Source organism: Pelodiscus sinensis, chromosome 1 (genome assembly GCF_052426305.1).
Source record: "Pelodiscus sinensis isolate ZL-2025 chromosome 1, ASM5242630v1, whole genome shotgun sequence".
Lineage (NCBI taxonomy): Eukaryota > Metazoa > Chordata > Testudines > Trionychidae > Pelodiscus > Pelodiscus sinensis.
In genome coordinates this window covers 186845703-186860441 of record NC_143052.1, presented here as the reverse complement: position 1 = coordinate 186860441, position 14739 = coordinate 186845703, and the positions used below count along the sequence as shown (strand labels likewise).

Below are 14739 nucleotides of genomic sequence, written 5' to 3'. Positions count from 1 at the left end.
AAAGAGCAGAACATGAGGGAAATGCAGGGGTGGATTTGGGGAGAAGGAAAGGGAGTCAGCCATAATTGTGGAAATAATTTGTAAATGATTGTAGCCCCGGGGCTTAATCGGATGGACATAAATTTGCTGGAACATGTGCATTGCTGTTCAACAGTGTTTCTAAGCTACTAACGTGCAGGTACATTAATACAAAACAAGATGTTATATTCATTTTTTTTTAAGTACAAAGGTGCTATAGTAGATTATTCCTACCCAATGGAGACTGTAGGCTTAGTGGAAACATAAAGCCGCAGTTTAATATTATATGTTTTGTAAGAGCCTTTCTCACTGCATTGCACCCAAAGACATCAGACACCTCCTACACTATAATTCTCTGTCAGTCAGTTCCTAACATGCCTACACAGATCCATTACATGTGGATGTCAGATGCATTTACCAGAAATTCTGTGCAACTTGCCACACCACATACTCACATAGAGATACATCCAAGTTGTTTACAAGTCTTTCCTTTCTGCTGGAGGAAGAACAGTCCTCTTGGCCCATTTGCTTAATGTCCAAAAAAAGGATTAAACTCTGAAAGTGCTTAACCAAAAACACCCTCCTCCCCCCCAAAAAAACACCAAACAAAATGTGAATCTGACATGAAAATATTATTTTAATAGAAAAATAGGACATTTTACAATTATTGCACTGTAGATTACCACATATTTGGACACACAATAAAATAGATTTTTTTGCCTTATTTTAATGATTTTTCTCCATCATCTGTATACAAAAGGGTTTTATATTATAAGGACAAGCTCCTGCCACCCTGACTCTCAATTGTACCTCTCTAGGTACAGGTTTAACCTCTCTAGTGTGGCACTCTCTGGTCCGGCAACACCCATGGTCTGGCATGATTTTAGTTGGCTGGGTTTCCCCTTATTAGGGGTGTGGCCAAGGTTCCCATAGTCCCATGAAGTTTTTTCAGCCACCAGCCCTGGCTCTCAGTGTTCTGTGCTGCTGTGTAGCTCTAATTTACCTTTCAGTGTCGACTAAGAGCCCAGTGAGCAGGGGAAGTGTTGGTAATGTTGCTCAACAATATTGACCTCCTGTGGTCCGACAAATTCTCTGGTGCAGCACCAGTCAGGTCCCGAAGGTGCTGGACTAGAAAGGTTCCACCTGTACTGCACAAATAGTTTGCTTGATTTCAGTAGCACCGCTCCCCAAGAAAAGCTCTACTGATCACCAATTCCTTAGTGAATGAGAGCTGATCTGATTGCTGTGAGCTTGTTTAGATTTAATATGGAAATTCAGTACAGTTTCTCTGGTATCAATAGAAGATGAAGACACATAGAGTTAATTATCTGAATATGTGCCTGATCCAGCTCCTAGGAACTCCAGAAAGCATTCCCATTCAGGAAAGTATGTTAGCATATGCTTATCCTTAACAACACCTTTAATTTCCTAAAAGAAAAGGAGGCTTCAGCATGTGCTTAATTGCTTTTCTGAACTGGGCCTTCACGGGAATCTTTGCATTGTCATAGATAAAAATTGGATCAGGTGTTTAAGCAAATAACGATCACTTCTGGTGGAGTAGGAAGATGCAGACATCCTCACCATCTTCACCATCCTCTGGTGGAGTAGGAAGATGCAGATTGCTGTGGTGATATTTATGGATGAGTTACCATCATTAGGCTTAATTAGAACAAGATGGGATGTTAGCTGCAGGTTGTTTAGCCACAAGACAATACTCATGTGATTACTGTTAAAGGTTGACATGCAAAGGAAGTCTGTTGAGTACTACATATAATTGACTATAAAACTTTGTTTTACAGTGTGCTGTAAATTAGTGAGGGTTAGGAGACTTACTTTTTATTTTATAAGGATGAAAAAGAAGTACTTGAAATATCTTTTATAGCTAAAGAAAATATCTCAAATCAGAATGCTGGACTTTCATGTAATAACACCCACGTCACATACACTAGTCTAGCAGGCTCCCCACCTTCATATGTGCACTTGTTGAGAGAAGCCAGGTGCAGGGGATCAGTAGGGTATGTATAGAAGTTATGTGAATATAGAAGAGTGAGCCTTTAACAATACAGATTGGATTTGAAGGGGATTCTAGATAGTTGCATGTTCCTGAAGGTGAGTTTAGCTTTGCAAAGTCTGGGAAATGCTGCAATCTTAGCTGTAAACTTGAGAGGAGAAAACAACCATAACTTACCACCAGTATGTCTGAGTGTTTCACATACTGTGACACATTTATTCCTGCAACAGCTTGTGAGGTAAGGGAATTTTATCCCCATTTTTCACATGAGAAATTGAGGCAAAGGATGATGAAGGGCCTTATGTGCCCGTGGTCACACTGAAAGTCCAACGCAGAACTGAGAACTAATCCCAGCTCCCAGGAGTCCAGTGTTTTACCTCAAGATCATTCTTTTTCATGGCCTCTTTAGGTTGGCATCCCTGCAGATATGTTTGCAGTATTGTTGTAGCCATGTTGGTCCAAGGATATGAGAGACATGGGTGGCTGAGGTAATATCTTTTATTGGACCAACTTATGTTTGTGGAAGGGACAGAACTTTCACCCTACCAAGAAAGTAGATTGCATTGTGGAACAGGCCACCCAAATACCCTGGAATGGTCCAGGGAAGAACAAAACCCACCAAGTCCATAGCTCTAGTTTTTTCCTACCTCCCCACACTGGAACTCATGCAGGATATCATCAAAGTACAACTATATTTGATGGGAACAGATCCCGAAAGAAGTATTTCCTGAACCCCCTCTTCTGGCCTTCAAATAAACCCCAACCTCATTAAGCTGGAGAAGCAAACTCCCCACAGAATGGGACACAACAATTCAAAAGTGCACTAGACCTGCCAGAACAATAGATGCAAAACCTGCAGACATATCTCATCCAATGCATCAAATGCTCCAACAACTGTGTGGGTGAGACCAGACAATCACTATGCTCGTAAATGACAGAAGACAGACACACCCGAGTACTTGTGGGTGAACGCTTTTCACAGAACAATCAATCCACATCTGACCTCTCATTTATGATCCTCCTGGGAAACGTGCACAATGCCTTCAAAAGATAAGCCTGAAAACTTAAATTTTTGAGACCTGAAGCTCAAATTGGGTCCCTTCCACCAAGAGCAGCTGGTTCAATAAAAAAGATACTACCTCACCTACCTTGTCTCTCTTGTCCCTCCAAGTAGGGGAGGATATAGGGTGACCTTTCCAGATTAGAATAGCAACAAGTGTAATAAAACATGGATCTGATAAATAGAAAAGTAAATGGGCAGAAAAAAAAATGAGCAAGAGAGGAAGCATGGTAATGTAAACTAGCTATTATTGTTTGTGTGAAAAACGTAGATTGTTAATCATTTGCCAGAAGGCTTTCTAATAAAGCCAATAGAAAACTGGAAAGAGAAAATGGTGAGAGGAAACTCATTCATCTGTTAACAAAAGAAGAGAGGTACCATTTAACATTTTATTTTCAGGTACCTGGAATCTCTACTGAATATTCTTATGAAAGGTCAGGAGCTCCTGTTAGCAGCAGTAGATATGAGTAGATTCTCATTCAGGTTAAAGGTCCTTTACATCAATTTTAAGTCTTCTTTATATTTACCATCATGGTTCAAAAGGGCTGTTAGCGTAATTGAGAATCAAGCCCACAAGCCTTTTGTTTTTTAAAGGTTAATTTACTTCCATTTTTACAATCTAAGGCATTTTTAGTGACGACATAGCTCCTGTCTTCCTATGTAAGGGTTTTATACTGCTGCCCATCACTGCAGTATCTTAAGTGAGTTTGTTCTCAGCCACCTGTTAGTGTTATAAGAAAGGTGAATTGTTCAGTGGTTAAAGCACAGGATTGGTGTTATGGAGATCTTGTTAATATTTCCAGCTCTTTCATTACTTGCTCTGTGATACAGGCCAGTCATTTAACTACTATATGTCCTCATTCCCATCTGTAATATACAGGCAGTCCCCGAGTTACGCGGATCCGACTAATGTCGGATCCGCAGTTACGAACAGGGATTTTCTCGCCCCGGAGGACTGGAGTGGTGGGACACCTGGTCCTGCCGCCCGCCTCCTCCGGGGAGAGAAAAGCTGCTCCCCATCTCCCTGGTCTGCTGGGGAAGCCAGCAGACCAGGGAGACGCGGATCAAAGCAGCGGAGGACCTGGGACCGGACCCGCGGCGCTTCCAGATCAGCTTCCAGATCTGCAGACCAGGGATACGCTGAGCAAAGCGGCGGAGGACCCGGGGCCAGACCCGCGGCACTTCCAGCTGATCTGCAGACCAGCTGATCTGGAAGCGCTGTGGGTCCAGCCCCGGGTCCTCCGCCGCTTTGCTGATCAGCTGATCTGGAAGCGCCGCGGGTCCAGTCCCGGGTCCTCCGCCGCTTTGCTTAGCGTCTCCCTGGTCTGCTGGGGGGGGACGCAGCTAGTGCCCCCTCCCCCCCCCAGCAGACCAGGGAGACGTGGAGCAAAGCCCGGAGCCTGTGGTAGAGCAGGTGGGGCGCTGCCGGTTGGTCCCGCAGCACCGCTCCTTGGCGCTACTGGACCAACCCGGCAGCACCCGAGCTGCTCTGCCCCAGGAGTCCCCAAGTCAGCCACTGCTGAAACTGACCAGCGGCTGACTACAGGAAGCCCGAGGCAGAGTTGCTCTGCCCCGGGCTTCCTGGAATCAGCTGCTGATCAGATTCAGCAGCAGCTGACTTGGGGACGCCTGGGGTTCTTAAGTTGAATCTATATGTAAGTCGGAACTGGCGTCCAGATTCAGCCGCTGTTGAAACTGATCAGTTTCAGCAGCGGCTGAATCTGGATGCCAGTTCCGACTTACATACAGATTCGACTTAAGAACAAACCTACAGTCCCTATCTTGTACGTAACCTGGGGACTGCCTGTACAGATAATCGTACTTGCCTGCTTCCCAAGGGTGTTTGTGAAGATTGAATCATAAATGGCTATAAAGTGCTTTGAGACTTTCATTTGGAAATAGCTATCCTTACCACTAGTGTCAAGCTATTAGCTGATACTATGGTCATATATTATTTCATTAATTTATTATTAATTGTTGCATGCCAGCCATATTCCCCACACTATTGGGAATATGGAGACAGATCTGTTGCCTGCCTCAAGGAATTTGTAGTCTAAAAAATTCCATTTAATGCTACAAATTATTATAGCTTTACAAAGGCCAAGGAAGGTAATTTTAAGTACTTGCTAGCAAATATGCTACAGCTGCTAGGCATAGATATGTGTGTAATTCTAAATACTGAATGCAGGGTAGTCAGTTAAAATGGCCTGTTTCCTGAAATACAGAATGACATTTTTTTATTTCTTCTGATATAAGTGGATTTAAGGCTTTTGGTTCTTGAGATCAAGGGAAGAGGAATCTCCTGGAAATTGCATTTGTTAATCTCTAATCAATTTTAAGAGGATCCTGACTTTTTCTCTTTCCGTCTCTTTAGACCTCTAGCCAGACAGAACTAGAAAACTGGATCACTGCAATCCATTCTGCTTGTGCAACAGCAGTAGCAAGACAACATCACAAAGAGGACACAGTCAAACTTTTGAAAACCGAAATAAAAAAGCTGGAACAGAAGATAGATATGGATGAGAAAATGAAAAAAATGGGAGAAATGCAGCTGTCCTCAGTAACGGATTCCAAGAAGAAGAAGACTATACTTGATCAGGTAATCTTGCTTGTTTACCTAAACCAGATTAATATAAAATATCTTAGGGTACGTCTACACTACAGCGCTAGTTCGAACTAACTTAGTTCGAATTAGTTAATTCGAACTAAGCTAGTTCGAACTAGCGCATCTAGAACTAAAAACTAGTTCGAACTAGCGTTTTGCTAGTTCGAACTAGCGCGTCCACACTGATTGGACGCAGGGGGGCATTTAAGGGCAGCTGAAACCGGTTCTGGCAGGGCATCAGGTCAGCAGTTGCTTTGTGTGGCTGCTGTCTGAGGCTATCTGAGGCTCGTGCTTAAAGGGACCCCCCCTGGACAGCCGGTTCTCAGCTTTTCCTGCTTGCTTGCCAACCTCGCCGAGGGACAGCAAAGCGTCGGTCTCTGTGCCCGTCTGTGTCAGTGCTTCCCTTCGGGGGGGACTGCCGCAGGTGGCAACATGGAGCCACGGCTCGCCCTGCACCTTCTGGTGCACGTTCTGGACTTGCTGCTGCAAGCCTGCCAGCAATGGCTCGAGGCTGCCTGGCACCACCTGGGGAACGTCAGCCCCCTGCCTCTCCGCCTGGCCGCCCTGGGGGCCGTGGAGGAGCCGCGGCGGCGCCCCGGCACCGGCGTGCCCCGCCGCATCTGGCGTCTGGACACCAGCAGCGACTGGTGGGACCGCATCGTCCTGGAGCGCTGGGACGACCGACAGTGGACCCAGAACTTTAGGATGAGGAGGGACACCTTCCTGGAGCTCTGCGAGTGGCTCGCCCCTGCCCTGCAAAGAAGGGACACTCGCATGAGGCCCGCCATCCCCCTCCAGAAGCGGGTGGCCATCGCCCTCTGGAAGCTCTCCACGCCGGACAGCTACCGATCCGTCGGGAACCAGTTCGGCGTGGGGAGATCCACTGTCGGAGCAGTGCTCATGCAGGTACGGCGCTCGTCGGCCACCGAGCCGGGGGGGAGGGGGGCTGCGAGGAGGGGATGGGCCGCCCCAGGGACAAAGGGGGGGGCGGGAGGAGGCGAAGGCGCCCCGCACCGGAGGGGTCGGGCTGTCCCGGCCGTACTACACGCCGCCAGGGGGGTTGCTTCCGGGAGTGGGGCGCGGGGCACTGCCAGGGCACGCACGCTCCCAGCCACCCGGGCGCCCCACTGATTGACGCTTTGCTGTGTCTCTCTCCGCAGGTGGTCAAGGCCATCAACCGGGTGCTGCTCCGCAGGGTGGTCCGCCTCGCCAACCCGGATGCCGTCATCCGGGGATTCGGCGCCCTCGGCTTCCCCAACTGCGGGGGGGCCATCGACGGGACGCACATCCCCATCCGTGCCCCGGAACACCAGGCGTCCCGGTACGTGAACCGCAAGGGGTACTTCTCCGTCATCCTGCAGGCCGTGTGTGACCACCGGGGACAGTTGACGGACATAAATGTGGGCTGGTCCGGCAAAGCACACGACGCCCGGGTGTACCGGAACTCCTCCGTGTGCCAGCGGCTGCAGGACGGGACCTTCTTCCCCGACCGCCACATCAGGGTCGGGGACGTGGACATGCCCGTCTGCCTGGTGGGGGATGCCGCCTACCCACTGCAGCCCTGGCTCATGAAGCCCTACACGGGACACCTCAATCCCTCCCGCCAGGCCTTCAATAACAGGCTGAGCAGGGCCCGCATCGTGGTGGAGGGGGCCTTCGGGCGACTGAAAGCCCGCTTTCGATGCCTCCTCACCCGTCTGGACCTGGCCGAGCACAACATCCCTCCCGTGGTGGCGGCATGTTGTGTGCTCCACAATTTGTGTGAGCGGAAGGGGGAGGCTTTCTTGCCAGCCTGGATGGCTGAGGCTGACCGCATGGCTGGACACTACGGTCAGCCCCGCACCGCCGCCGTCCGGGAAGCCCAGCGGGGGGCCATCCGGATCCGGGAAGCCCTGCGGGAGAGCTTCCAGGTGGAGGAGGAGGAGGACTGACCTCTCCCTGCATGCCCCACCGGGGCCTTCTTCCACCCTACCCCCCCCTTCCCCTTTCCCCTCCCTACCTACTGTCAAATAAAGACACCTGTTTTTCCAACAAAAACGTCTGTTTATTTCACAGAACTGGGGTGGGGGAGGGAGGAATGAAGGTGGGAGAAGGGAGGGGGAAACCTGGGACGAGGGAGCTGGAAGGGGAGGGGAGGGAAGGGAGGAAGGGAAAGGAAAGCTCAGGGGTGGGAGTCTGGGTGCCTCTCCCGTCTCGCCACACTGCGGGTCCGGGGGCGTCGGTGGGGAATGGTTGTGGACGGGGGGGCAGAGAGGACAGGGGGTGTGGAGGAAGCAGGAGCGGAAGCAGGAGCGGAAGCAGGAGGAGCAGGGGGAGCAGGGGGAGCAAGAGGGGGAGCAAGAGGGGGAGCAGGGGGAGCAGGGGGAGCAAGAGGGGGAGCAAGAGGGGGAGCAGGGGGAGCAAGAGGGGGAGCAAGAGGGGGAGCAGGGGGAGGAGGAAATGGAAAGCGGTCTAGCAGGCTCTGGAGGTGGCCTCGCAGGGCACGGCCCTGCTCCTCCAGGGCCTCCAGACTCCTCTGGCGCAGCCTGAGGTCCTCCTGGACCCAGTGGTCCTGGAGACGGAGCTGTCGGTCCAGGAACCGGAGATGCCGCCTCTGGTAGTCCTCCTGGTTCCTGGCTGTCCTGCTTGCCCGGGCGCGGGCGGCTGCTGCAGGCGGTGTGGTGCGCCCTGCAGTCCCCGGTGCTGCAGCTGTGGTGCAAGAAGACCAGCGGTCAATTACCCCAGGGGCCCAGGTGTGTGAAACCCAGCTCCCCTCTGCAAGGCCAGGGCCCCTGCAGGATCCCCAGCTGCTGCTCCGTAGTGGGCAAGGCCCAGGCGCACGGTCCCGGGGCTCCCTCTCGCCCCAGCCCCCCGTACACATAAGGGGAACACGAGGGTACTCACAGGTGGACGCCTCCCCGGCCTCTGATGATGCAGGCGAGCGGCTCTGTGGGGTGCCTCGGGGGTCCCGGGTCCTGGGAAGGCTGGCGGCAGGCTCCTGGCTCTCAGAGCCCTCTTCCTCCTCCTCCGTGTCCAGGAGCGGTCCCTCTGCCCCGGGGTCAATCACGTCCCGGGGGGCAGGGACGGCATGAGGCCCCAGGATGCGGTCCAGGGCATGGAAGTGGGGGCAGGCCTCCGGGTCAGCCCCTGGCAGGCAGGCCCGGGAGTAGGACTGCCGCAAGTCTTTAATCTTGCAGCGCACCTGCTCCCGGCTGCGCTGGTGGCCCCTGGCGGCCAGGCTGGCAGCCATGCGTCCATAGACGGCCGCGTTCCGGTGGCTAGTGCGGAGATCGTGGACATTTGAGGCTTCCCCCCAAACCTCGATGAGGTCCACGATCTCCGCACTTGACCAGGCGGGCGCCCGCCTTTTGCGCCCCCGGGCAGGCTCCCGGGAGCCGCCAGGCTGGTCGTGGGGAGCAGTGGAGGGCTGGGAGCCCTCGGATGGCTGGCTCATCCTGTGGCAGGTGCAGGCTGTGCAGGCACGGGTGCTGGCAGCCTTGCAACTGGCACAAAGTGAGTAGCCAGCCCGTGGCCCTTTAAGGGCTCCGGGGCCGGGAGGGGGGCAATAGAGTTTCCCTGGTGTTGGCCAGAGTGGCCACCAGGGAAACCTGGGAAGCCTTAGCCTCCCACTAGTTCGAACTAAAGGGCTACACAGCCCTTAGTTCGAACTAGCTAGTTCGAACTAGGCGTTAGTCCTCGTAAAATGAGGTTTACCTAGTTCGAACTAAGCGCTCCGTTAGTTCGAATTAAGTTCGAACTAACGGAGCGCTAGTGTAGCGCATAGGAAAGTTAGTTCGAACTAACGTCCGTTAGTTCGAACTAACTTTGTAGTGTAGACATACCCTTAGAGACTTGTAAATGCTGCTGCTGTTACAGGCTTAAATATTCAACAAATTGATTCCTCTGTGCTCTTCCTACCTAAGTATGGAACTAAGAAACTACCTCAATTCTGTTTGCTTTTATCAACTTTATAGCTAGCATTGCCACCAGGACTTCTCTGTTGCTTGTACTTCCAACTTAAAGTGGACAGCTTAGCTGCATTTGACAAACAAAAATTGTAGAGCAGATGCTCTCCTGCTGTCACAACGGCACCTTATTTTAGGAAACTAACATACGGACCCCACTTCATTAGACAGCAGTACTTTGACCAAGGCTGCCAAATGAGTTTGGAATTGTTACCATAGAAGGAGGGAGCTTCTGGACCTTTAATGTGCTGAGTTCCAGAGATTTCCCACCCGGCAAAAACCTCTGAGAGGAGGTGAGAGAGGGAAGGGATACTTATCTTGCTGTTCAAATGGTTCTTTTCAAAAGCTTTAAATCCACAAGCAGAGGACAGATCAGTTTTTCTGTCTCTTTATCTTGCTTTTTTTTTAGCATACAGAAAATATTTTGTACCAGTAATTTGAATTGCTTAAATAAGTCTTCACATTGGCTGATGATAGTGCTTTTCCATTGATAAGATTAATTATCTCCAGTGTACCTCATGTCTTTTTCATGTACTGTACAACACCAGGCTTCATTGATTCTTAAACTACTTCTGATGATGAGGAAGAGTCAGGACTCTATTTGTGGAATCTTGTTTGGTTTTGTGGTCTTCTCATATCTTTCTTGTCCTTGATGTATAAAAGCTGCCCCTTAGGAACTGGTCATAAGAAAATCCTGGGAAACGAGGGAAATGAAAAATAGAATTTTAATACTGTTAATTAGCATGAAATCAAAGTAGCAGTTGCCTTGGGAGAAGTTTTCTTCCATGATCATACACATATTTGTTGTTCGGCTAATTAAAAAACTTTGAATTGTGTTTATATTCCCTCTTTGAAAATGCAATCAATGTTGACAGAAGATTTAATTTAATGTGATTTTTCTAGTGTTATTTATTTTAAAATGATATTTACTATTGTGTTCTTTTTCTCTTCCTACCATTCTCCAATTCTCAATTTTTGCAGATCTTTGTTTGGGAGCAGAATCTTGAACAGTTCCAAATGGACCTGTTTCGGTATCGTTGTTATTTAGCTAGCCTCCAAGGAGGGGAGCTGCCAAACCCAAAAAGACTACTTGCTTTCGCAAGTCGTCCAACTAAAGTTGCAATGGGCCGTCTTGGAATCTTTTCAGTATCTTCTTTTCATGCGCTGGTGAGTTTCAACTGAGGCCAGAGGTCAGCAGTGCTAAACTATAAATCTCTTGGTGGTTTCACAGAGAGATTAAATCAACAAATGCTGGTGTTGGTGTCTGCGGGGTAAATTCTTACTTCAGCATCCAGGGATTTTCTACATGTGGGGGTGGATACATGTCTTTGATCTAATTTAAAAAATGGATACTCCGAAGTGATTGTCTTAAAGGAGGTTTGATATCAAGTCTGTACTTCTTAAGAGTAAAACCACACCTTTTATACCTGTATAATATTCATGCCAGATATGCATTATAAATAGTGCCATTAGAAATACAATGCTCAATGTAGCTGCAAAAGTCATAATGGAGCCAAGAACGTCCTTATAGAGAGTGTGGCATTGTGGGTTTTAAACATGACGCGGATCCAAAATCCCTAATCCAAACTTTGAGGTGATTTGGATCCAGACTTTGCAGGTTGGTCCCCATTTCTCCAGTGGGCTGAACCAAAAGTCTGGATGTGACCAATTCTGAAATTTGAGGAGATTTAGCACTGGCTGTGAACTTTGCAGCTTGGGCCCATCTTTAGTGCCTGTGATCTTATATACTTACTTACTTACTTACTGCCCGTTACGCCAATGGCGCATAGGGCAGCAACAAAGTCCTTCCACTTCTGTCGGTCGCAGGCCAAAGCGCCTATTGTTCCCCAAGTGTGATGATGGTCTTTTAATTCTTGTTCTACCGTTCGGCGCCAGGTTGTTTTTGGTCTTCCTCTCTTTCTCTTCCCATCTGGTTTCCAGTGGAGTGCAATTTTCTTTGTTTTGGTGTTCAAAACCTCTATCATCCTGCCAGTGGCTTCCACAAAGTGGCTTCACCACTGACATTCACCCCTTGAGGAGACCCTAAAGGTCCATCACACCTGTTCGTGAAAGTTTTCTTTGTTGCTGTTTTCGTAACCCCAAATGTTTCCTAGGACAGGGTGGTTAGCCCTGTGCCAAACCCCCAACCTGGAGGACCAGGGACCACACTTCGTCTGGTCTCTACCCTTCGACCTGTCTGGCATGGGAAACCCTACCAGGAGCACAAAGCTCCAGCCAGCATAGTTCTAGGGGTCATTGAGACACGCAAGCCCTCCAACCACGACAAGGTGGCGGTCCATCCTAGAGGGTATGATCTTATATGGTCTGATCTAAACCCCAGTGAAGTCAATTGGAGTCTTTACATTGACTTCAGTGTGTGGGATCATACCCACTATGGCAAGACCAACTTTCCCACAGAGTGAATATGATTATTGGCTCATCTAGTCCTGTATCCTGTCTCCAGCAGTGATCAACTCCTGGTGCTCCAGCAAAAAGACTAAAACCTCTCCTATACCCTTTCCCTTTTGGCAAATAAGCCTTCAGCTGTGATAAAATGGTTTAAATTTGAATACCATAACAATACAGCTCTTTAAAACCCATAAAAATATACAGCGCACTGTTGCTTTTTGTTAGGAATTTAAATGGCATGCCTGTAGTTTAGGCTTGGGGTCCTAGAGCTTTACAGAAATAGCCGTACTCTGCCGTTGTTTCGTAGATGTCAGCTGTACCCTTCAGTGAATACAAAGCTGTAATTCAGTCAGAGGCGGTTTTGTTCTTTTATATACAAAGATTAGCATCATCATCCTGATAATTGCTAGTGAATTTATATTTTTATAGAAGCGGGTCTTCATTTACATTTATGCACATTTTCTTTTGCTAGAGGCTTTTAGGTGATGAGTTTTATTGCAGTGCGTAGAATTTAGCTAGCTCTACCTTCTCATATTGCTTTCTCTAGAGCCCCACATTTTAAATATGTTGTCTTGGAAAAGAAAAGTTCTCCCCTTAATAATGCATCAGTGGTACAGTTACACTGCTGTAGCTCAAATGTAGAGTTAAATTGCAGAAAATATGGGGCACCCTGAACTGACACTGAGAGTTCTGTGTTATGATGGAGATGAGCATAATATAACGAACTAGATCAACAGCATATTCATCCTCTCATAGGAGACACGTCAGATATGCAGCTTGTGTAAATTGCTATTGACTTCAGTACAGTTACATTGCTAAACATCTGCTGAGGATTAGGCCCAATTTGTTCACTAAATTGCTTTTTTTAATTAAAATAATTTCAGATAAAAAAGTCCAAAGTTACATTGATAGAAATGGTCTAAGCAGACATGTTCAGAAGTCTCTATTAGAATGGTTGTTCTAAACTGTGCAGACACAAGTCAGATACTATAGACAAACTAAGTAAATATTAACAGAGTTTGCCTTTATGAAGCAAGAAACCTGCAGTGACATTCAATTTCTACTTTTCCCTTACTTGTCCACTTTCCAGATAACAAACATGATTGCTCTTGGTAGATCTGTTCTCTGGGGCTACGTCTAGACTACAAGCTTCTTACGAAAGAGGCTTTTTCAAAAGATACTTTCGAAAAGGCCTCTTTTGAAAAAGAACATCTAGACTACAACCAGTACTTTTGAAAAAGCAAGCCACTTTTTCGAAAGAGAGCACCCAGGCAATCTGGATGCTCTCTTTCGAAAAAGCACAGTTTGCATTACATAGCGCCTTTTTTCAAAAGAGCACTTTCAAAAAAAGGCATTCTTTCTCGCAAAACGAGGTTATCCGAGGTTCTTTACTTTTGAAAGAACGCGGCAGCAGTCTAGACGCAGGGGAAGTTTTTTCGAACAAAGGTCACTTTTTTTTTTTTTTTTTTTGAAAAAACCCTGTAGTATAGACACACCCTGGATGACCAGCCCAGTATTCTGATTTGCCAGTTCTCATACAATATTCATGCTTACAATATCAAAACAGCCAGTCTCTCAGCATCTTATCACAGAGCTGCATAGGTTTCTTTGTTCTGTCTATGACTGTGCGCCAAATGACAGTCAAATATTGTTTCGTGTGTGAGACTCTCTTAAAAGAATGTTTCAGGAAATTTGCCTCCGGAGTTGCAAGGCAGGTGTGTCTGCTTCACTTTACCCCACAGGTCATACTTGTTACACCTCTGAGCTGCTCCTTCTCTCACAAAAGTAGTGCTTGGGTGCTCTGATTCAAAGATGGTAATTCTACCTATATCATGCCTGGCTAATTGGAAGGAACACCCAAGAAGTTTGCAAAACTTTGCTTCTGATGATATCTATTTTCTTCCAGGAGGGATTCTCCAACTGGGAGACCTTCCCAATTACCATGTTATGTAAACGCAAATAGACTTTAGTGAAATAGCTTGTTATGGGTCAATGTTTTGAAATATCCAGGTAGCTGACACCTATCTACCTTCATTTCAGCTCCCACAGAATTGTTCTGAGTATCTCTTGCACAATTGCAATGCCCCAGATTGCATCATTCTGTGTAATCACATATACTGCTGGCACCCCAACAAAGTATGGGGCTGGATTTTAGGGGTTTAGGAAGGGTGGTGTCATTTTGTTACATAGCACAGATTTCATGGGGAAATACTGTATCTGATGTAACAATCTGCTCTCGCTCTCTCTCAAGCTGCGAAACTGTACTATAGAATAATAAATTGTCACTGCCTGAGCTTCTAGGGCTGTATTCCATGGGAATTGTGATGTCACCAAGTGATGCATTCTGGGGCATTATAGCAGATCAAAAGCTTCCTGATAAGGATGTAGAAATGAAGAAGTGTTGGGGAAATAATTGTGCCTTGAAATCCTCTCTTACTCTGGCTATTGGAGGAATCCAGGACTATTCTTAGTTCTTCTTCCCTTTTCTTATGTTTAAACACACTGTTAGTCTTTAAGGGAATGTTGTATTTAAATGCTTGACATTTGGCCTGCTAGATATCATGAATTTGTTTAGTTGGGCACAGTTCACTTTACATCAGATGGGCACAGTTCACTTTACAACAAGAATAAAAACACAGATCAAGCTCCTCAAAAGTGACTAGTCATTTTGGGTACCTCCCTTTCTGGGTGC

General features: G+C 47.7%; 1 protein-coding gene across 8 annotated transcripts in view; it reads left to right on the top strand.

Moving 5' to 3' along the window:
- TIAM1 (TIAM Rac1 associated GEF 1) overlaps positions 1 to 14739 on the top strand; it is a 294242-nt gene that overhangs the window by 195838 nt on the left and 83665 nt on the right. For all 8 annotated transcript variants that reach the window (XR_016347939.1, XM_089773622.1, XM_075910641.2 and 5 more), the window contains 2 exons: positions 5464 to 5688; positions 10620 to 10805. Coding sequence is in view for 7 of the 8 variants with exons in the window: in XM_089773622.1 (XP_089629748.1) it covers positions 5464 to 5688; positions 10620 to 10805 (411 nt within the window). In the remaining variant the exon portion in view is untranslated. The remainder of the gene's footprint in view (positions 1 to 5463; positions 5689 to 10619; positions 10806 to 14739) is intronic.